Below are 23824 nucleotides of genomic sequence, written 5' to 3' on the forward strand. Positions count from 1 at the left end.
TCCCAGCCATAAAAGTTTTCCCAGGTTTCCAGTAGCATCCTGAAAGGGTCCACCTGCATATCACAAGCACCTGAAACTCAACATACTCAACCCAATACTAAACTCATCATCTTACTTCCAAAATCTGTCCCTCTCCCTGCATTCTTTGTGTAAACTGCACGACTACTCACCCATGAGCTAGACTCCTGGAAGTCAATTTGATTGTCCTCTTTCCCTTTCTGTTCCAACATTCAACCTGTCCCTAAGGCCATAAATTCTGTGGAATCCTCTTACTGAGTTTAACAGGTGCTGTTTAAAAAGAAAGACTTCAGACATGCTCATTCTACATTCTAGCACTTTATTGGAAATCATGTACATCAATGAAATCAGATCAAAGTAAAAGCATCATTTTCACAAAATAATATCCTGATAACCTGTGCTATCTTCTTACATAATTTAACCAATCTCCAGATGCTCCTGGTTTTGGCCAAAAAGCTTGAGTAGTACAGAAATCTCTCTATACCTATAAATATAAGTCATAGCATTAAAAATAAACATTGTTGTTTGAGTTAGTTTCAAATTCCTGGGAACATCTCTTGAAATATAAGTCTATACCTTGGAATGGTTGTAGTGTTGGTGGGAGGGAATGAAGGGAGTATGTGTTATGCAGGAGCTGGGGCAGAGGGCCTCACAGGGGATAGGGGCTGAGATCCTAAAAGCTGGCCAGGGAACTCAGCCATTCCGCATTTGCCAACACTGCTTGAGTGTCAAAGCTTTGCAAATCTAATGCAAAATGAAGTCCATCACCCCAGATCCCTTGTCATTGCCAAAAAATGGTGGAACCCCCTCCAGATTGCACGGGGGCAGAGCTTCTGGTGTCCTGGGATGATCCACCCATCTCCCTCCCCCTGCCACACTTAATTCCCTCCCAAATTAGAAAACTTGAGGGAGTGGCACCTCACAGAAAACATTGAGCCACATGCTGTTGGTCTCTTGGAACGAGGACAGGGTGCTTTTGCTTCATTTCACCTGAGGGTCACTGGCAAGGCTGCTCTGCCCCAGGGTCTCCCTCACCACCTTGAAGGCTCTCATCAGTAATAAGGGTCTATGGTTCTTCAAAGCTGATCAACATCCAACAGTTAACACCTGTGAATCTGCTCACTAACAAGCTTTAACCTTCACCAGGTCATGGGTTCTCACAACCCCATGAGGTAGGACAGCAGGGAGCATGATCTCCATTTGGAAGATAAGGAACCTGGAACTCAGGGAATTAGGTCCCTGGACCGAACTCACACCGCTGGCCAGTGGCAGAATCAAAGCCAGAACTCAGGTCTCCTCACGTGTCGAGCTCCAAAGTCCATGCTGCAAAGTTCCCCCTGCTGCTTTTCTGGGAAAGGGGAAGATTCTGGGGGCCAGGACGCTGTCCTCATCCCTCACCCACCCCTCCTGGGAGGTTCTCAGACAGGCCCATTCAGGATGGGATGGGATCGCATGCGATAGACGATGACTGCGGTGGCCGGGCACAGCAGCAAGGAGGTCATGATGACAATGGTGGCCAGGATGATGAGGACAATGACCCAGATGTCCAGGATGTGCTTGGGGAGCACAGCTTCCATGGGGATCTGGCTGGTGGCTTCCATGCTGCTTCACTCTGCAACAAACAGAAAAGAGCAAATCACCGTTCTGTGCCTTCTCCCTGCCTCCCTAGTTGGATAGAAACCTGCCCTAGGAGTCAGAAGGTAGGTCACCTACCAGCTGCTGTGTACTTATTGATGTTGCCTGATTAATAATAATAACAGCCTCATTTACTGTGGGTTTCCTATATGCCAGGCCCTAGGCTAAGCACTTTATGTGTATTAACTCACTCAGTCCTTACTTCAACCACCAACCCTCTGAGGTAGGGACTATTATCATCATGCTTTTTTATTTCTTGGCCTTTATCTTCAGTTATTTCCACTTTAGAGATGAAGACACTAAAGCCTTAAAAGGTGTAGATGTAGTTAATTTGCCCAAGGAAACAAAGCCAGATGGGTAGGACTCCAGAGCCTCCATGTTGAACTATTAAACTATCATACTGCCAGACTATTCCCTCACCTGTAAGGTGGAAAATTCATTGTTTTTGGTCCTGCACGCCTTCTCCTCTTCTGGTAACAGAACCTCCTCTTTTCTGGAGAACCTACCTTTTCTGTGTGGCTTAGTTAAGGCACGCACCTGAGCACAGGGAAAGACTGTGACCTAAGTTTGGCCATTACAAATCTCCAAAGCCTCTATTCAGGGATAGGCAAATAACTCGGGCTAGGTCAACCAAAGTCCTCCTGGGACTTTTATGTGCAAACTATTGAGAAAGATGATTCTTTCTGTTGGGACTGCCAAATTGAAAGGATGTGAGTCTGGAAAGGATGGGCATGGGGCTATCTCACCCACATGTGAGAGCATGTCCTAGACATGGAAAGAGAAGTGGAGTCTTGACAACCTCAGGTGAGCACCCCAACCCAGCCAATCTGACAGCATCTGCAACCCTGGACACCCCAGGTATATATGCGAATAATGCTCTGGTTTTGCTGAAGCCAGGGTCAGTTTCGCTTCCCTCACTTGCAGCTATATGACGTAAATCAGTTGTCCCCAAACTTTTTGATTCACAGGCTAGAACAATCTATGGTTCCTTCTAGATCTAAAAGATCTATAATTCTGTGATTCAAGGTCCTGGACAAAATTCCCAATTTCAGTCCTATTTCCTGCTTCTACTTGCATCAGTTACCTTTCCTTTTTAATGCTTTTTGGCTCCATGCCTACTGTGGTTGCGTTAAGTAAGTTTACTGATTACCATGCCCAAGGTACAGCCTCCAAGACATGCATACCAGGAAGTTTGTTTCTGCACCATTTGCTATAGAAACCAACACAACAGAAGTAGCCATATATAGTAGAGTATATCAAATAATGGACTACTGTGCAACAATTTTCATTCATTTATTTAACAAATATATAGTGCTTGCTACACACCATGCATTGTTCCAAGTCACTAAATGCCATAAACCATGCTAAGGTCCCATTACAGATGAACTGAATTAGCCTTCAGAGGGGCCTTGTTCCCCGTGTCTCCCCGGTGACTGGATGTGCAGCTGGGTTTGGGAACCCCGGGACGAGATGATCTCCATGGCTTCTACGGCTCTCCCTGGCTCCCTGTTGTGGGAACTGAGTCCTCTGTACTCTGTAGTCAGTCTGGACAGATGTGGGCAAGTTCTAGGATGGAGGAGAAGCCTCTGGCAAGGCTCTCCAGGCCACTGGATTATTAGGCAGGGGGATTATCAGGCCTTGGAGGAAGAGGCACAGGCTAGCCCTGCCTCAGCCTCAGAAACAAGGTCTAAGGTACTGAAGCGTGAGTCACAGGAGAAGCACACTGTTGAAGAGAGACCGGGTGGGGGAAATCATTCATTGTGGTCTCCTGATTACATCAACAGCTAGCTTGCCTTGGGCCAAAAGAACCCCACAAAAGCCCTTTCCAGTAAACCCATTAACATCAAACAGTCTCTGGAACTCCAGATGCCAGGAACACATAATCTCCCTGGCTGATTTTCATAAGGAAAACCTGTCATTTACAGGAACTTGAGCTCCAAGGCTGATCCACAACCAAAACCCACTGAAGCTAGCAGCAGCCTTGTTTCCTAGGTGGCAAAACGGAGGTCCTGAGGTTTTCCCTCAACTTCAAGCCCACCCTCTTCCAGAATAATCACTCAAAGCCCTAAATCTGATCAGATCACTGATCCTAACTGAAACAAATCAGAACAAATAAATGAATAAAAGAAACTGTCTGTAATCTGTATTCTAGACTATAACACTATTATTTTCTCACACATGAAATTGTTTAAAACCCAAACACAAAAACAGATAAAATTGGAGCTGCTCTAGAATGCTGGGGCGGGCCTAGAGAGAGTGGGTTGGGGGTCCTATCCCATCAGCAGAGCTGAATAAATATCCTTAGAGCAGACATTAAACCCTAGACATTAGGGTGCCCACCCACCCCCTTCATATATACAATTCAAACTAAAAGCAATACTAAACTGTAACACCAAAATGTACATTTTATGATGAAATTGAAGTTATTTTTTTTCTTGTAACTGAAAAAATCTGTGAACATAATTTTTCCCAGCTAGCCTGCTCACTTGGTACAGCAGAACTGTTTAGCTGCTCCTTGACCCCTTGGGCTTCTCAAAACACAGACTGAAAGCCACAGGCGGTAATGTTCTCTGAGGAGCCTTCTGGAGCCACTGTTCCAGGGCTCTAAGGCTGGACGTACACGTGGCCAAGTGTCAGAGGGCACCAGGAGCTCCATCTCCCTGTTTCAATCCTCTTAGTCCTCCCACGTGTTCTCTGATGACCTGTTCCCTCCCACGTAACAGAGATTCCAGTCACTTCCACCTCTCCCCATTGTGAAAGAAAAAAAATTTTCCCCAAAATAGGAACTACACAAACCATATGTTCAGCACTATTAATGGCATGCTAGAAAATTTTACTTGAAAAAAAGCAGAACTCAGCTAAGCTGCTGCTAGCTGACTTCTGTTTGACCACTGGCATCTGGGTGATTGGCGCCTTGTGAGGATGTAAAACTGTTTCTTGATACATCTAATGAGTAACTATAGATCAACAAGCTCATTGTTTGCTATGCAGATATATTACTTGTGATTTCTGATTAATAGGTCATGTCAGAGGATATGGCACAAACCATGTCATAAATTTAACCTTATCATTGATTAATGATACAGTGTTTTTATGACCATGGGAGGCAAAACAGCAGTCAGGCCTAAATTCTTGTTAACTCAAACTGGCATACTTTATCTGCTATTTACTTCATTAATGAAAGATGAACTTTAACATATATTCAATGTTTGTCTAAAAGACTATGTTAAAGTCACCCTGAACGGACAAAGAAGCCACTGCATTGTCAATCATGGGTGTCTTCCAGGCCCTACACCACCTGTCCTGTGACCTGGAGACACCCTGGCTCCACTTTAGACCACAAACTTAAGCAGTCTAGACAATTCAGTGGAAAAGTTAAGAAACCCAAAAGGACTATTTTGTATCTACTAACAAGACTAAGTGAAAAAGTAAAAAATTGTAGTTCCTTCAAAGGAGGAAAGCATTGTACCTTCTCCAAAGGCAGAATATTCATCTCATCTATCAAGTAGTCTATTTGGTCCAAACTAGGAAGAAAAGTGCAGGTTCCATGCTGCCTGATTCTGAAACATCAAGTTTTACTTCTGGGACTGTTTTTCTTAAGCAACTGAAAGTTTGTTTACAAGATAATAATAATCCTTCCAGTCAATTCTGTCATCTGGCAAATCTTCTAGTGCCAACTATATCTATATATTTATACATATATATAAATTTCATAAATTAAAAATTTCTACAAGTCAAAAGTATTAGAATAACTGAATTCAAAGTGTCTCATCTGTGCTATCTACCTTTCAACTGTGAGACTCCCTTCCCCCACAAGTAACTTTCACCTCTCTGATAGAGCAATGCGGTTTTTGGTTGAGCACTATCAGGACTAGTAACTCTGTCTAGGGCCCACGGGGCCCACCAGGCTCCTCTAGCCATGTGATTCTCCAGGCAAGAATACTGGAGTGGGGTGCCATTTCCTTCTCCAGGGGATCTTCCCAGGGATCGAACACAGGTCTCCTGCATTGCAGGCAGATTCTTCACTGTCTGAGCCACCAGGGAAACCCAAAAATCACAGTAATCATACATACACAAATAGTAGTGGCATAAAAATGAACACACAGATCCCTGGAACAGAATAGAGAGCCCAGAAATAATCCCACACATATATAGTCAATTAATTTACTACAAAGGGGGCAAGAATATACAATAGGAAAGGATAGTCTCTTTTACAAATGGCACTGGGAAAATTAGACAGCCACATGCAAAATAATCAAGACTAGTATCTTACACCATATATAAAAATTAGTTCGAAGTAGATTAAAGAACCAAAACCATAAAACTAGAAGAAAGCATAAACAGTAAACTCCTTGACACTAGTCTTGGCAAGAATTCTTTGGATCTGACTCCAAAGGCAAGAGCAACAAAAGTAAAGATAAATTAGTGGGACTACATTAAACTTAAAAGCTTCTGCACAGAAAAGGACACTATCAGCAAAATAAAAAGGCAACCTATTAAATGGAAGAAGATATTTGCAAAGCATATATCTGACAAGGGGTCAATAATCAAAATATATAAAGAACTCATACAACTCAATAAAAAAAATTGATTAAAAAATAGGCAGCATGGTAACCATAGTCAAGAATATTGTATTGCATATTTGAAAAGTGATGACAGTAAATCTTAAAAGTTCTCATCACAAAAAATATTTTGTAACTTTGTATGGTTACAGATGGTAACTAGAGTTATTGTGGTGATTATTTTATGGCATATACATATTGTGAATCATTTATGTTGTACACCTGAAATTGATATATCATTATATGCCAATTATACCTCAATTAAAAAAACAGAAAAAGAGACAGAATCTGTAAAGATCAGGATTTTCACTTCTGGTAATGTCAAGGTAGATAATTTTGACCTGTTTTCTTACTGAGGACAACTAGAAAAATTAGACCAAAAAAAAATCTTCTCAAAGGCACTAAGAAATAGCAAAATAATGAAGAATTACCAGGCTAAGATCTGGGAGAAGATGAATCCAGGGAGGTAAGCCTGGTATTTGCAGCAGCATCTCCTTTAGTGAAGGACGGAGACTAACAGTGTTTCTGACAGACTCAAGCGTATAAGATTGCCAAGACAGAGAGAGTAAAACCCTTGCATTTTGGATTTGGACTTCAAAGAGCACTCTTAGTACTAAGAGTGAACAAGAAGCATACTAAACCCCAAGACTGCAACCCAGCTTTGAATCATCACAGTCCTTGAAATTGAATTAAGCTTGTTCTAGATTGCTAGTACCTCCAGGTGTCTGGCAGAAGCAAACTCATAGCCACTGTAGAGGAGATAACAGCACAATTCAAACTTTTATTCAAATTTCTTATTCAAATATAATGTCCAATCATAACTAAAAATAAGTAGCAGTGAGAAAAGACAAAACGACTAGAATGGAAACATCAGAAACAACAGACAATAGAAAAAGATTTACAGGGGCTCCAGCTATTGGAGTTGTCAGACACACACATTTTAAGTAACTTTGATTAATATGTTTGAGGAGAAAATAAAACAAGATTGAGAATTTTGACAGAGAACTGAAAACTATAAGAAAGAACACAACAGATTTTTTTTAAAGAGCCAAATAGAAATTCTAGAACTGAAGAACACAATAATTGAAAATAAAAATTCAGTGAATGGGCTTAACAGCAGATGAAGCATAGCTGAAAAAAGAAGTGGTGAACTGGAGGATCAGAGGGAAAAAAATATAATGATGCAGGGAAATAAAAGGATGAAAAATAAACTGGGTGAGGGGTATAGAGGAAACAGTGACACAATACAACATCCATGTAATTGGAGTCCTAGAAAGAGACAAGACAGAATGGGGGAGAAAAAACATTACAGTAAGAAATGGCAGCATTTTCCAAAGCTGATGAAAGATATGAATTCACAAACTCAAGAAGCACTATAAAGTTCTAGTTGGATCAAGTGAAATCCATAGTTAGGTGCATCATAGTAAATCTGCTGAAAATCAAAGACAAAGAGAAAAAAAGATTATATTCAAGTGAAAACCAATTAGACTGATAGCTAACATCTCATCAGAAACAATGGAATCTAGAAAACAATGATTTCTTTAAAGTGAACAAAAATAACTGAGAATTAAGATGAAATAAAATTTCAGATAAAATAGAAAATTTAAATATTCAATAATAATAAATAAGGAAAAGAAACAGAATCAAAGTGTTCTTATTTTCTGGGAAAGGGCAAAATAACCAATAACACTGAACTCTGTGAAATTAAGGATGTTTATTGTAATCTCAGCTGCTGCTGCTAAGTCGTTTCAGTCATGTCTGACTCTGTGCAACCCCATAGACGGCAGCCCACCAGTCCCCCGTCCCTGGGATTCTCCAGGCAAGAACACTGGAGTGGGTTGCCATTTCCTTCTCCAGTGCATGAAAGTGAAAAGTGAAAGTGAAGTTGCTCAGTCGTGTCTGACTCTTTGCGACCCAGACTCTTCTCGACCCCACGGACTGCAGCCTACCAGGCTCCTCCATCCATAGGATTTCCAAGCAAGAGTCCTGGAGTGGGGTGCCATTGCCTTCTCTGTGTAATCTCTAGGGCAGCCATTTAAAAGTAGTAAATGGATACATAATTTCCGGAGAAAACAAGGGAAAGGGGCGGGGGTATGGAATAGAACATGTAAGACAAATAGAAAGCACATAAAGAATAGTAGATTTAAACCAAAACTAACAAAAACTATCAGAGTATATAAAAATATAAATACCTTTTACAAGAGACATATAGGGGTTCAGAAATATTGAAAGTAATTGGAAACAAAAGAAATACCATCTATCATGAATAAGCTAGTAGAGCTGTTTTACCATTGAACAAAGTAAACATTTAAGTAAAAAGTATAACTAGAGATACCAAAAGATTCAATGATTTTTAATTTTTATATACCTAATCTCAGAATTATAAGAAATAGACAAATTTACAATTATGGTGGGGGAGTTCAATACATCTCTCTCACATACTGATGGAACAAAATAATTTTAAGAATTACCTAAGGATAAAGATGACTCCTTAACATTAATATTTGTTTACAATATATGATTTCAAATAGAAAAACTAACTTAAATTTAAATTATTTCCTCAATAGCTCAGATGATAAAGAATCTGTCTACAATGCAGGAGACCTGGGTTTGAATCCTGGGTCAGGAAGACCCCCTGGAGAAAGGAATGGCAACCAACTCCAATATTGTTGCCTGGAGAATCCCATAGACAGAGGAGCCTGGCAAGCTACAGCCCACGGGGTTGCAAAGAGTTGGACATGACTGAGCGACTAACACAACAATGCATAACTATATATTCATGAACAGTATCGGAAGAAAATAACTTGGAGGATAATTATATAAGAATAAAGGGAAGCATAATATATTGTGTTCCAAAAGCAAGTTCAAAGCAGGGTAGTTTTCGTGTAGGAACAAGTAAGTTTTAGAACTGATTTCATATGCTAAGTCATTTGACCTGACTCAGGAAAGAATATGCTCCAGTTACAACTGCAAACAGGCTATTTCTGTAAAACAATGACAGGAAGCAGAATCCTAAGATGGCTCCCACAATCTGTTCCCTGGAGTTACACTGTGATTAGGTTAGGTCACATAACAAGGGTGAGGGATTTTGCAGATGTAGTTAAGGCTCAGAACTGCTGGCTTTAAAGCAATCAGAAAGATTACCTTGGGTGGGTCTGACTTAATAAGGTGGAAGTCTAAAAGAAGGCTGAAAGCTTCCCTAGGTCAATGATACTTTTCTGCTGGCCTTGAGGTGCAAGAAACAAATCTACCAACAACCTGAAAGAGCTTGTGGGCAGATTCTTCCCTAAAGGGTCCCCCAGATGACAGGGCAGCCTGGCTGACATCTTGACTGTATCTCTGTAAGGACCCAGCTAAACTGTATTTGGACTCCTGACTCAAGGAAACTAAGATTATGTATGTATGTTTTAAGCCACTAAAGTGTGGTAATTTGTGATGGCAGCAACAGAAAACAAATACAGCAATATTACATCCTACTGGGTTTGTTCTGTGGAGATGAAACTTCTACAAACCAATGATATTCTAGAAATCTACACAGGATTTAGACACTATCTACTTTAGTCTACCTTCCATTTTACAGATGAAGGACATGACTTACCCAAGGTCATCAAAGCAATTTAATGGCAGGACTCAGGAGACAACTCAGGCCTCCAGATTTGCAGTGCTCTTTTTCATCTCCATCACTATCCTATTTCAGATGGGAGTCAGGAGAAGGCAGTGGGGCATCAGGTTGGAGTAAGCAGTGATAGAGAATAAACTAATATAAAGAATGAGAGCCAGCCAGCCTTCCTTGTTTTTTACTGAAGTATAGTTGATTTACAATGTTGTGTTAATTCCTGCTGCATAGCAAAGTGATTCAAGTTATACCTATATATTCTTTCTCATATTCTTTTCTATTATGTTTTATCATAGGATAGTGAATATAGTTCTCTGTGCTACACAGTAGGACCTTGGTGTTTATCCATTCTATACACAATAGCTTACATCTGCTAACCCCAACCTCCCACTCCATCCCTCCCCCAACTTCCTCCCCATTGGCAACCACAAGTCTGATCTCTATGTCTGTGGTCTGTTTGTATTTCACAGGTAGGTTCATTTGCGTCATATTTTAGATTCCACATATAAGTGATATCGTATGGTATTTGTCTTTCTCTTTCTGAATTACTTCACTTTGTATGATAATCTCTAGTTGCATCTATGTTGCTGCAAATGGCATTATTTCATTCTTTTTTATGGCTGAGTTGTATTCCATTGTATATATGTACTATGTCTTGGGGCTTCCCTTGTGGCTCAGCTGGTAAAGAATCTGCTTGCAATGAGGGAGACCTGGGTTCAATCCCTGGGTTGGGAAGATCCCCTGGAGAAGGGAAAGGCTATCCACTCCAGTATTCTGGCCTGGAGAATTCCATGGACTATATAGTCCATGGGGTCACAAAGAGTCAGACATGACTGAGCAACTTTCACACTTCACTCACCACATCTTTACCCACTCATCTGTCAATGGACACTGAGGTTGTTTCCATGCCTTAGCTATTGTGAATGGTGCTGCTATGAACACAGGGGTGCATGTATCATTTTGGATTAAAGTTTTGTCCAGATATATGCCCAGGAGTGGGACTGCTAAACATATAGTAATTCTATTTTTAGTTTTCTGAGAAACCTCCATACTGTTTTCCACAGGCTTCTTGACTATACCTTTTTACTGTGTAAACACCTAGGGGAAACTTTGGGCTCAGAGTCCTAAGCAACTTCCTCAAAGGTGAGGCAGTGAGGTGGTTTTTCCAGGAACACACAGACACACCCCTAAAAAGCAAAGCAGGGTCCTGTCAGAATCACTCATGGATACAATTCCACCCTTTGTGTTTCATCTCTTTGACTTAAGGTCCAAATGCAAATCAACCCAGTGAAGAAAGTAATGCTAAACCTTGTAAATTATTTACTCCTCACCATGGGTAAGACCATCAGAGAAGAGAGGGAGACACCAGAATCCTACTTGTAATAAGAGATTTCACCAAACTGGAGGGGAAAGCCAACATGCATAGAAGTTGAAAACTGGGAGAGGAGTGGGCTTTGCCTGGATTCCAGTTCTTCCCCAGCACTGATTTTACCCAGCACAGTTCTCCTCACAGAATGCCTTCCCTCTCTACTCAGTGGTGTAGGTACTGAATAAACATTTCTTAAATCAACAAATTCTCAAACTACTGTAATCTGGTAAGGTGACGGAAGTTCTTAGAAGTATAAAGAACACTTGGAAACAGCAGGGAAGTATTTCTGAAACACTCAGACTACAGAGTAGTGTTAAAAGGCCAGACTAGGAGGCCAGTTGGCTTGGATTTAAATGTGGCTGTTTTAAATCCAAGAGATTTACCACTTTCTACCTGATCTGCCTTGAATAAGTTACTTAAACTTCTTAATGATTCCATTTACTCAGCTGAAAACAAAATTGGGAAAATAGTCTGCCTTATAGGGTTAAGGAGAATTCCATGAGATAATTGCATATAGTACTTAGCAGTGTTCTGACAAATAGTAAGCACTCTACAAATGTTCATCCTTTGATTAATAATCCCTGACCATAGGGACTCTCTGGCCTAAGCAAATATTCACCCGCTTTGGCTAGAGTTTGGTAATATCCCTAACTTGGACTGTACTTCATTTTATCAACAAAGATGATAGATGCTTAAAAGTAAAAGTGTTAGTTGCTCAGTCATGTCTGACTCTTTGCAGTCCCATGGACTGTAGCCTGCCAAGTTCCTCTGTCCATGGAATTTTCCAGGCAAGAATACTGGAGTGGGTTGCCATTCCCTTCTCTAGGGGATCTTCCTGACCCAGTAATCAAACCCGAATCTCCTGCCTTGCAGGCAGATTATTTACCATCTGAGATGCTACAGAAGCTGATAGATGCTTAATCCATATTAATGATGTTTTTTTAATCAACCAGCAGCAGCATTGGTTAATCTGACCTATTTTTCCAGTCCAAGTATGAAACTAGTAGAGTAGCAATTCAGTCTAATTCAATAAACATTCATGGCACTGTGATTAACACTGGAGAGTGGGTGTGGAGATAAATACAGCGTTTTTCCTTAAGAAGCTCACACTCTTCTGGAGGAAAAGACATTAATTACAATCACAAATTGCAATAAAAGGCAGAGAAGTGGACTGAAGGTAAAAACCATATGCCATCTCCAAACAAGAAAAAAAGCAGAAAGAGTATTTGATTTGAATTCTGTTTTTCACCCATAAAAATGTGACTTTGGGCTAGTTATTTAAAATCTCTAAACCTTGGTCTTCTCATCTTCCAAATAAGGACATTAGAAGCATTGCACTGCAACATCCTATTGTGAGGATAATAGGAGATAATATGTATGGAGTCCTAGAAAATAACAGATGCTCAAAAAATATTAATTCTCATGCCTTTGTTTTTGTCTATGTAAAATAGAAGACTTCACTCAAAAGGGGGGGTTTGATATGGACTATGAAGATATGTAGGAGTTCAAAAGAAAGAAACGAGGAGAAAGGCAGGATTAGTAGAAAAGCATCATCAACAAAGCCCAGAGCTGATGAGTTACTTGGTATATTGGGAGCATATGTGGTGCTGGTGGCTTTGGCAGGAAACCTAACCTTTAAAAGCTCCAGTCTCACTTGTAAAAATGGGAATAGTATTAACTAATAACAGTAACTTCTTCATGGGGGTGCCATAGAAGTTGAATGAGCTAATGCGTACAAAGCACTTACTTGGACAGTGCCTGGTACACAGTAGTATGTGTGTGCTTAGTCGCTCAGTCGTGTCTGACTCTTTGCAACCCCGTGTACTGTAGCCCGCCAGGCTCCTCTGTCCATGGGGTTCTCCAGGCAAGAACACTGGAGTGGGTTGCCATGTCCTCCTCCAGGGGATCTTCCTGACCCAGGGATCGAACCCAGGTCTCACCCATTGTAGGCAGATTCTTTACTTGTCTGAGCCACCAGTAAGGGCTTCATAAATGTTAAACTGAGCTAGTGACCAAAGCTCGTAAAATCACACAAAACTCAGTGGCCCCTACCACTTAGTTTAGGCACCATGACTGCTCTGTGTCTGATCAAGAAACTACAGTGATAGTTGCATAAACAAACAGCCTTTGATGTCTTCCCATCTTTAACCTTCCACCGGAAATGCACACTCTCCACATCTGAACTGCAGCTAACAGTGAACTTTTGAGTGACTGCCAATGGCTATCCAACCGGTTTTACCACCAAGGAGTTTTCCAAAGAAGAACGCAATAAAAGAAGTGACTTCCTGCTACTTCAAGCTTAATTATGCCACAGTGGGAGAAAAGGCAGATAGAGGCAGGTGACTTCCTGAAGGTGTGGACTTATTCCATAGCTCTGACTGAGCACCAAGTGCTGGTGTTTCCTTTCCACTAGACACGGAGGCCACAGAGGAGGCCGCTAGAACCAGCTCTGAGTCACTGAAGCTGCAGGAATCTCTTGAAGCATCTTACAGAATGTGAACAACAAGGTGATGGCTCGCAGGCAGTGGACTAGGGGGTTTACCTGCATGGCCTGGTTCACAGCACCTCTTCCTGAGGCTCCACCCTCAGAAAGAGCTGGTGAGATTGTCAGAAAAGAATGAAGCATTTAGGCCAGACAGAGAGGCAACTCAAGTACCAAGAAGGAATCCCACTGGCCACCTAGTAGCTGGGCTACCCAGTGACTTATATCCCAAGGGCTGGTCCCATTTCAAGACCTTTTTGTTTGCTGTTCGCTCTTCCTAGAATGCACTAGATCATCTTAGATCTTCCCTTCAACATGCAATGTCTCAATGACCATAACCTCAACTTTTAAATGTTATGTCTTTGAAAAAGCCTTTCCAGATCCTCTCTATTAAATTACCACCTTCATCCTCCAGCCATTCTCTGTCTCATACCTTGTTTTATTTTCAGTACACACTTTTCACAGCCTCAGATTAGCCTGTTTGCTTGTTTGTTTTTATTGGCCATCTTTGCTGACTCAAATGCAAATACAAAGAGAGAAGCAGCAAATACAAAGAAGAGAGAGTCTCTCCTTCACTACTGTTCCCTCAGCACCCATCACAGGCCCTAGCACACAGTAAGTGTCCAATGAATATAAGACTGACAAAGAAATGAATATGGACAGGCTGGGGAACATTAGATTTGACTTAACTCCTGGAACTTAGTTGGGGAGATCCAGAAACGATGCTTACCCCTGTTCAACGACCTTAAAGTCAGAACGTTATCTTTTAAATAAAATGACACCCTCTGATTTGATCTCTGTACATTCCCAAAGGATTATGGGGCCTCTTTCTTTCCCAGTTCACCCTCTATGTGTTGGACGAACTAGTACTGGCCTTTCTGAATAATATCCTCTAGACTTCCCTCTTCCCAACTTGCTTGGGCTGGTGGTTCAAATTCAAGTTTCAATTCCTTGTGCTCAGGGGCTGGGCATTGCTGTAGGTGTAGGGGTTGGGGACTTGCTGCCCAGAATATGGAGTTTTCTCTCACTGTTCTCTAAAGACGACAGGGAGGCTGATAAAAGGGGAGGGGATTCCTCATGCCAAGTCCAGTGTGAAATGGCCATCCCAGCCTCATACTTACTCTTGGAAACAGTGTTATAGTTAGCCTCAAGCATTTCCCAACTCAGCAAGGAGTCCATTTCACCAGGGACCTTTGTTCCAAAGAGAGGGGCCAGAGGAAGGAATGGGCAGGACACACAAGTATCAAAAATGTGAAACAAATCAAACCAGAGGACTTTCTCCAATGACCCCATGTCTCTGGGGAGAACTCTGTTCTCATTTTATCCCAATTGGCTTCTATTGCCTTCAAAATTCTTAACAGTATAAAGACTTATTCCCTGCTTGAGTTTCTATCTGCTCTTCTGTGGCTGGAAAAATGGAAAAACACCAAGATATTTCAAAGACTTTAGAAATCAAGCCAGAGCTATTCATGACTGCACGTACCATCTGACCCAGCCAATCACAGAGTCTTAGAAATCAGCAGGGAGCCAGCAGAGGAGAAACCCAGGCCCAAATCCACAGTATCCTGTTTAAGCCTCCACCGTCCATCACTGCTACTTGCCACTGACTAAGTGCCTGCTGCTGCTGGGCTGAGAAAGGAGACTCTCCATGAGGTGGACTGGTGGGGGGCTGGGGGACAGAGGGGTGTCACTGATAGAGCTGCAAGTGCACCACAGTGGTGGAAATCTCCTGCCGAGATGTGTGATCCAGAGCAAGCCACTCTCCTAAAGTGGGCCTCGCTGTATATGGTAGACAGAAAGACGACCCCACAGAGATGTGCACGTCCTGGTCCTCAAAACCGTGAATGTGAACAAGGAAGCATGACTCAGAGGGAGGAGCCAAGAGAACAGGCAAAGGGACTTTACAGATGTGACTAAAGTTAAGGACTTTGAGATGGGGAGATTAGCCTCATTATCTAGGTGAACCCAGTCTACTCACATGCATCCTTACAAGTGAAAAGGAAGGCAGAAGAGTGGGAGAAATATGATAGGAAAAGGATCTGACTCACTGTTGCTTATTTTGAAGATGCAGAAAGGGGGCTATGAGCCAAGGAATCCAGCGGCCTGAGAAGCAGGGAATGCCCCTCAGCTTGCAGCCAGCAAGAAAACAGTGACCTTGGTCCTACAACCACAGAACTGAATTCTACCAACAACTCAAATAAGCTGGGGACCAAGTCCCCTCAAAGCTCCAGAGAGAAACACAAGTTGATGATGCCTTGATTTACTCTAAGGAGACCCATACTAGACCTATGATTGCTAGAACTGTATATATTTGAAGCCACTATATTTGTAGTGATTTGTTACAGCTAGAAAATGACTGCAGGGTGCAATCCTGAGTATTTTCCTCTTTCAAACTGAGCTTCAGTTTCCCATAGGTCAATAGGAGAGGATGGACAAGGTGACCTCTAAAGGGCCAGCTCTCAAAGGCTGACTCTGCTGCCCCTAGAGCCCTGCCCCAGTCAGGATGGTGCTGGGTTGAAAACCATTCAAGAAAATCTAGAAAAGAGTGAGGGAAAAGATGAATCTTTAAACAGCCCCAAGATGTTCCCTAAGGTGCCACCAGGGCACTCAAAGAGAAAAAAGTCTCCTGTTTTGCCCCCTTGTTACTTCTCTGACCAAGAAAAAGGAAGCGGGAAGTCTGGGAGGGCTAGACAGATGCTTCACAGTCCCTCAGTAGAGGCCAGAGCACCAAGTTAAGAAAGATCTTCCCTCCCTATAGAGGTTTTTTGAAAAGTCCCGAGTGTCAGTGTCAGCCTGAGGCAGGGAGTTGGGGCAGAGATGTGTGTGCCAGACGTGTCATCTTGATCGTAACTGATCTGGGGAGCCCAGTTGTCTTCTCTGTCTTTTTGTCTCCCTCCTCCATGTCTTTTTTCCTAGCCTATCCTATGTAGTGGGTCATCAGCAATTCACGTGCCCCAATTAGCCTACCAGGATCCAAATCACCAAAATAATGAAGCTGTATGTGCACACAACTAAGCAGTTTGAAGTACACAGTTTAGTCACTGGATCTGTTTTGCTGCTTTCTGATATGCCAAGAAGTCATAATTCTGACCTGTTACCCTTCCTTGTTCCCTAACTCTTAATCTTTACCCCAGATGTACATCACTCTCAGTTGAGGTTCACTGTCTATGAGTGAGATGAACTGATACTAGGGGGCCTAGTGATTCACTGGTCAAGAGGCTGCCAAATTCTCAATTAACTCCCCCAGGTCACCCTGTAAGTAATTGGCAGAGGCAAGATCTGAACCTAGATCCCCTCAATTGCAATGAGGTTCAGAGCATAGGCCCCAAAGCCAAACTGCCTGGGTTCAAACTGCAGCTCTGCCACTTACTTCCTGTGTGATATGTGTAAGCTACTCTCTCTGGACCCCAGTTTCCTCATCTATAAAATGGATGCAGTGATGATCCCTACCTCATAGGAAGACTCTTGAGAGTTCCTTGGACTGCAAGGATATCCAACCAGTCCATTCTGAAGGAGATCAGCCCTGGGATTTCTTTGGAAGGAATGATGCTAAAGCTGAAACTCTAGTACTTTGGCCACCTTGTGCGAAGAGTTGACTCATTGGAAAAGACTCTGATGCTGGGAGGGATTGGGGGCAGGAGGAGAAGGGGACGACAGAGGATGAGATGGCTGGATGGCATCACTGACTTGATGGGCGTGAGTCTGAGTGAACTCCGGGAGTTGGTGATGGACAGGGAGGCCTGGCGTGCTGCAGTTCATGGGGTCGCAAAGAGTCGGACACGACTGAGCGACTGAACTGAACTGAACTGAACTGAACTGAAAGACTAAATGAGTTAATACATATAAAATGCTTAGAATGATACCTGGCTAATAGCAAGCACTTAGTAAATGTCAGGTGGCTCAGTGGTAAAGAATCCGCTGCCAATGCATGAGATGCATGTTTGATCCCTGGATCAGGAAGATCCTCTGAGAAGGAAATGGTAACCCATTCCGGTATTCTTGCCTGCGAAATCCCATGGACAGAGGAGCCTGGCGGGCTACTCTCCATGGGGTCACAAAAGAATCGGACACAACTTAGCAACAACAAATATTATTATTTTTACATTATTCAGCTTACCTGGCCAACCAGGCAGAGGTCAGCAGGGTGTGGTAATACTAGTGTTTACTCTTATAAACTGTGAGTGGGAGGCCATGTGCCTGTCTTTGATACCACTGCCAATAGCGACAGTGCAAGACAGTCAAGATAAAGATCCTCTGTCCTTGGAAATATTTTCTGGGTTTCTATTAAAACATAGAAGAAGAAACAGAAGAAGTGCTTTCATGGAGAAGCAGCAGAAGCACTCTTCTTAAAAGAAGGGTCAGAATATGGCTGGGAAAGCATCTAAGGTTGTACCTACCTCTTACTGTCCCCTTAGTCTGACACCCCAGAGCCCAATATGTGACCCAGCCATACTCAGCCCCCAGAGCATCTGATCGGTTTTCTGTCTCAAACACCTCACCACAGCCCAGTGATTGTCTGGCTGGGCCAGAAACGGGAAATCCCCAGACTTTTTCTTGTGGCGGAGCCCACCGTGCTGATGCTCTGAGTGGTCAAGTGTTTGGAAGATTTGATAGGGCATGACTTATAACCCCCGTGGCATGATTCATAACCCCTAGACGGCTGGAAACTCAAGGTCTCGGCTAGAGCAGAGAAGCGTTTCTCCTTGGCTTTTCTTGGGTGTTACTACAGAAGTACGTGATGTCCTGAAACCCAGCTGGGCTGTCTCAGATGTGCTCAGAGGATTGCTGGGTGGCCTGAATATAACCCCAAAGCACATCCCATTTAACCACAGACACCCAACTTTTCCACCTCCACTTCCTTATTTTACGGGGATGGCAAAGGCAAGGTCTAGATATGGAAATGCCTCAAGGTACTCAGAGTGTTTCCTGACTCCCAGGGAAACAGTCCTTCCCACCTCAACCCCTCACAGCCCCCCCCCCCCCTTCAGGTCTTCACAGTCCTGCGGGATTATGGACTGGACTATTTAATCCCCTACAGTGGGATCACAGATCCTAGCAGATGATCAGGGAATCTTCCATGATCGAATGACTGAGGGGCTCTCACCGCTGCAGCCTAGAGCTTTGAGGGAATCTGTAGATAAATGGGTGACACAGGAGCCTCCAGGTGCCTACAAGACGAGAACGAGTGAGTCAGGAAGAAACAAGTGGACCTGCATGAGTAACAGCCCAGCCTGCCCACTCAATCCAAAAAGCAGCCTTAACAGTTGCATGAGGTTTTTAAGATTTATATCTCTCTTTCACTCAGTAGGCAGTATTGGGCGTCCTGGGCCAGGTGCTGAGGATGAGAGACAGAGCCTACCCTCAAGGAATTTGTGGAAGGGGGGTGCGCGGTGCGGGAGAACTGGCAGTCGGAACAACCCCTAAATAAAGAGGCAGGAGGGAGCTTGGGAGGAAGGCTTCTTTGTCTCCAAGATACTTTGAACTTTCCCTTTCTCATTTGATCGGAATGCAAAGGGTATTTTCTCCATTTCACAGACAGAGAACTGCTAGTAACAAACCACGGCTGGAACCCACCACCCCTGACTCCCAACTCCGGGCGCCTTCCACGCAGGGCTCTGAGAAAAGTAAGACAGAGAGCCTGCTGCTCTGGGGGCCGGGGGCGGGGGTGCAAAGACCCGAACTGCCAGCGCAGCGCCCACAGCGGGTGCGCTAAGGCCGGGAGCCGAGCTCCGCAGCCGCGCCTGGAGAGCAAAGAGAGAGCAGAACCTACTCAAGGACGGGGCGCGCTTCCCCCTTCCTTACCGCGACCACAGGCAGGGGCAGGGAAACGCGGAACAGACTTGCCTCCCGGAGGGCTGGAGCCCACCCATACGAGCTCCGGCCTCCGGGGAGGCCCAAGATCGAGCGCCGATAAAGGTCGCTGGAACTTAAGGGCGGACAAAAGGAGATAAGAAAAAGCAGAAGTGGTGAAGAGGGAGAAATGGGGGAAAATGAGATAAAAAGAAGGCCGTTGGGAGGGGCACTTGGGTAGAGGCAGCACAAGAGCCGGAGCTGACGAACGGCACCCGATGACCCCACTCACCCGAGATCCGCGCAGCTGCTTTAAAAACCCGCGGCCACCGCCGCTGCTGGATCGTGCCAGGTCTGCGAAAAGTTCCTGGGGCAGAGGCAGCTGGAACGCTTCTCTAGATGTCCTGGGGACGGCGGGCTCCAGCAGCGGGATGCGACCCCTGGCCCTCGGACCTCGGCCGTCAATGTGCCCGGTAGCTCGGAGCCGCGGGCAGGCGGGAGCGCGCAGGAGTGGCCGGCACGCGCAGCTCGGCACCCGGCTCGAGGTGCTCGGGTGGTTGTGGAATGCACGGCCGCCAGGGACCGCCCCGGAACGCCAGGGCCCCGGCAGCGGCAGCCCCTCCCCCACCTCCCCAGGAGGCTGCACAGGAAAGAAGAAACTGAGTCTTGGTTCCCGAGAGTGCAGCTTGTCACGCGCACGCCTTGTGACCTTAGCAATCACTTCTGTTGAGGATCTCCATTCCCTTGTATTGTAAACCGAGAGGGAGTTGACCTAAAATGTGTCCTCCGTGATCCTTTTCAGCTGTAGTCTTGTAGGTGGGAAACGCGGAGTTTGGTTTGAGAGGAGGTTTGAATCAAGGAGCAGAACTCAAAGCTCTTCCTTTGCAATGTACTGAGCATAGGATCCTTAACAAGAGGCTTCATCTTCCTGACAGCTGCTTTCTCTGTAAAATGGGGGCAGCAACACCTGCCTCCCAGTCCTGTTGTAGGGACAGACTTGGAGGGCCAGTATGAAGTTGTTGGTTGTCTGCTGTAACATGCCTCTGCATCTCCTGTTAATTTTGTGCTAACAGTGAAAGGGCCCAATCTAAGGCCCATTAGATCCCAGTGTCTGAGAGGCCTCCCAGGCCCTACCAGTTCTCCACCCCAGCTTCCACAGGACAATCTCCTACATGCCTCTGTGATCCATCCAGTGAGGGAGGCTCCCTGTCCCATCTTAGCACCTACAATATTTAAATTCAGTAGCCAAGTGTTCTTGGCTTCCCTGGTGCTACTAGGGGTGAAGAACCCACCTGCCAAGGCAGGAAACATAAGAGATGTGAGTTCCATCCCTGGGTTGGGAAGATCCCTTGGAAAAGAGCATGGCAACCCACTCCAGTATTCTTGCCTGGAGGATCCCATGAACAGAGGATCCTGGCAGGCACAGTCCATAGGGTCACAAAGAGCAGAACACAACTGAAGTGACTCAGCACACACACCTACAGCACACAGCGTCATTCAGTCTTGCTATTCTAAAACACAGAGCTCAGACCTTGAGGAGTCTTAGAGCCCAAGTGTGTTTCAGTTTCTTCCTTTGGCCAATAGATATGTACAGTAGGAACCATACTTGCCCAGGACTAAATTTTGTGTGGTGTAGGCACCGGACTTAACCCCTACTGTTTTCTCTGAGTCAGTGATAGGGTCACAGAAATGACTTTCAAATCATCCCTACCTGCCGGGAGCCAGTGTGAGGAATCCCACCCGTGACAAGGTAATGAGGGAGGAAGCTGACATACGCAAGGCCGTGATCAGACTTCAGGAGTTCCCCCTGGCATTTCCTGAGCATCCACCCCCCAAAAATAAAAATCTGCCGGCTTTTGTACTCTGCTTTTCCACTTTTCTGATATTCTCTGGAAAAAAGTCAACTCAGGGCTTTAGTCTTCTGCATTTGAAAGGGATGTTTCAGTTAACCCCCTCTGATTGCTCTCTAGCTTGCCTAACAGTTTCCCCGGACCTCTTACAGCTTGTGAATTGCTTGCAGCCCCCAACTGCGAGAGGCACAAAGCTTAAAAGCATCTTAAGAGTTAAAAATTATATTGGTGACGGGATTTCACTGTTGACTCAATGATTGCTGCCAGGCCTCCATATTCTTTATCTTTTAGGCACCTGGGAGGATGTTAATCAATGTAAAGGGGATATGGAAAAAGATATATAGTAGTTCTGATGTTAGCAACACTAGACTTTTGAGTTAATTACTTCTATTTGCACTCCTCTTGTGTCCTTGCTATGTAAGAATGTAACTTTATTTAGTACTTTCTGAGAGTGGCACCAAACCTTGGGAAGATCAACATAAATAAGTCTTCTGGTTGACAAACCCTTATCAGAAAAAAGGCTGTAAAATGTTAATTGGCCCTTTTTGGCCAGAAGATGATGTAAATCACCTAAGACTTGTGTATACAATTAGGTATGCAGAGAGAAAAGCCTGGTTTTGATGAGTCTGGACTGCTAACACTGCATAATTTTGTATCACCCGTTGATCTCCATGTACAATCTAAAAGGTATATAAGGCCTTCTAAACAATAGGACCGGAGCCAGTCGCTGGACTGGTTTCCCCCCGTATCTCTCTTTCTTTTTCTCCCTCTCCCTCCTTTTCCTCTTTACTTTAATTTCAGGCTGAATTCCCATCTGGGGCGTGGAGGCTCACCAAGTCTACTTACTTGCCCTGGCTGTTAAGACCCGCGCGAAAGGGAGCCTAAGGCAAGGGACCCTTAGATATTCAAGCGAGCGCCAGTGGCCCAACGTAGATGGTGCAAATTCCTTGTCTGGAATTTTATTGGTCTTCCGCGTAATCCAAGTTATTCAGCCCTCTTTCTCCACTTAATCTTCCTACTATACTATTGTTTCTTAATCTAATCTTATATTAATAAACAAATAAGTCTTTCCTCACCAATGCCGTCCACGCTTCGAATTCCCTGGATCCACTGGGGCTGGACCCCGGCACCTACCGGATGCCAGTTTTTTAGAGGGAGAACAATGAGGATGAAGGGGACTAACATGAAAAATGACTTGAAGAAAATGCTAGCTTTTGTTACCCAACAGCATGTTTTAATGAAAAGGGATCCTAAAGTACCCAGAGAATTCTGAATTATTGAATACAAAACTGGTGACAGGGAAATGTTCTTTGGCTATCGGAGGGAGAGAGGGGGTTCCTTTGGGTGGACCGCTGGTAACTCCAAGTGTCCTATGTGAATGTTTCCTTCTTAGGGACTGCAGAGGCCCCAGACAGAGCCAGTTACAGCCAGGCTTAGTCTGCCTTCACATTTGGCGGTGTCTCAGTATCTCTTTTGGAGAAGGAAATGGCAACCCACTGCAGTATTCTTGCCTGGAGAATCCTGTGGACAGAGGAGCCTGGTGGGCTGCTGTCCATAGGGTCACACAGAGTCAGACACGACTGAAGTGACTTAGCATGCATAAATGCCTTGGAGAAGGAAATGGCAACCCACTCCAGTGTTCTTTGCCTGGAGAATGCCAGGGACAGGGGAGCCTGGTGGGCTGCCGTCTATGGGGTCACACAGAGTCGGACAAGACTGAAGTGACTTACTTAGCAGCAGCAGCAGCAGTCTCTCTTTAGTCATGATTTGCCCTGACACCCAAAAAGCAAGCCAGAAGAGGAAGCTTGAGTATTCTATGGGAGATGTCCTACATTGGGTCTGGCATCTCAGGTGAGCTGATTTTGCTGAGATGGCTTTGGAAGGGAAGAATAATGGATGATGTGTTTGGGTAGTAGGAAGGGGAGATGAGCTAATTTCAGCAACAAGCTTTTGTTACAACAAAAATCAGGAAACCACTCACATTTCACTTTCTTGATCCTCCGTTACAAGTACTCCAAAGGGAAAACCATCAGGAGCTCAATTTATTGGGAGATCTTCCCCTCCCCCATAGTAGAGGGAATCTGAATAAAAGAAACTGTAGTCTAATATCATTAGCTTCTATCAAAACACTGTCTAAAGGCTCCTCCACTAGGATACAAACCATTTCAGATACCTTCTCTGTTAATCACATCTGTGCAAGAATTTTCTTCTTCAATATATTTTCTTTGGTATATTTTTCACTTGCACATGCACAAGTTTTGAGAAATAATGTGGTATATTGGATTAGAAATCAGAAAAGCAAAATTCTAAGTGTGTCACTCAGTAGCTAAATAACCATTATTGGCTCAGTTGCCTCACTTGTAAAATAGTAAAGTAAGACATATTCCTCTAGTCTAATACAATTATTGAGTAAAGTGGGCCTTAGGAAGTATTGCTGTGAACAAAGCTGGTGGAGGTGATGGAATTCCAGCTGAGCTATTTCAAATCCTAAAAGATGATGCT

The 23824-nt window shown here is 44.0% G+C and overlaps 1 protein-coding gene across 1 annotated transcript; it reads right to left on the reverse strand.

The window, feature by feature from the left end:
• Positions 1 to 317: 317 nt before the first annotated feature.
• Positions 318 to 19849, reverse strand: SMIM3 (small integral membrane protein 3). The gene is made up of 2 exons (XM_040239571.1): positions 19765 to 19849; positions 318 to 1630 (listed from the first exon to the last, which is right to left on the reverse strand). Exon 2 carries the CDS (start codon positions 1617 to 1619, stop codon positions 1437 to 1439), a length of 183 nt encoding a protein of 60 aa, XP_040095505.1. The 5' UTR covers positions 1620 to 1630; positions 19765 to 19849; the 3' UTR covers positions 318 to 1436.
• Positions 19850 to 23824: the final 3975 nt, after the last annotated feature.

This window comes from Oryx dammah, unplaced genomic scaffold (genome assembly GCF_014754425.2).
Source record: "Oryx dammah isolate SB20612 unplaced genomic scaffold, SCBI_Odam_1.1 HiC_scaffold_5, whole genome shotgun sequence".
Taxonomy (NCBI): Eukaryota; Metazoa; Chordata; class Mammalia; order Artiodactyla; family Bovidae; genus Oryx; species Oryx dammah.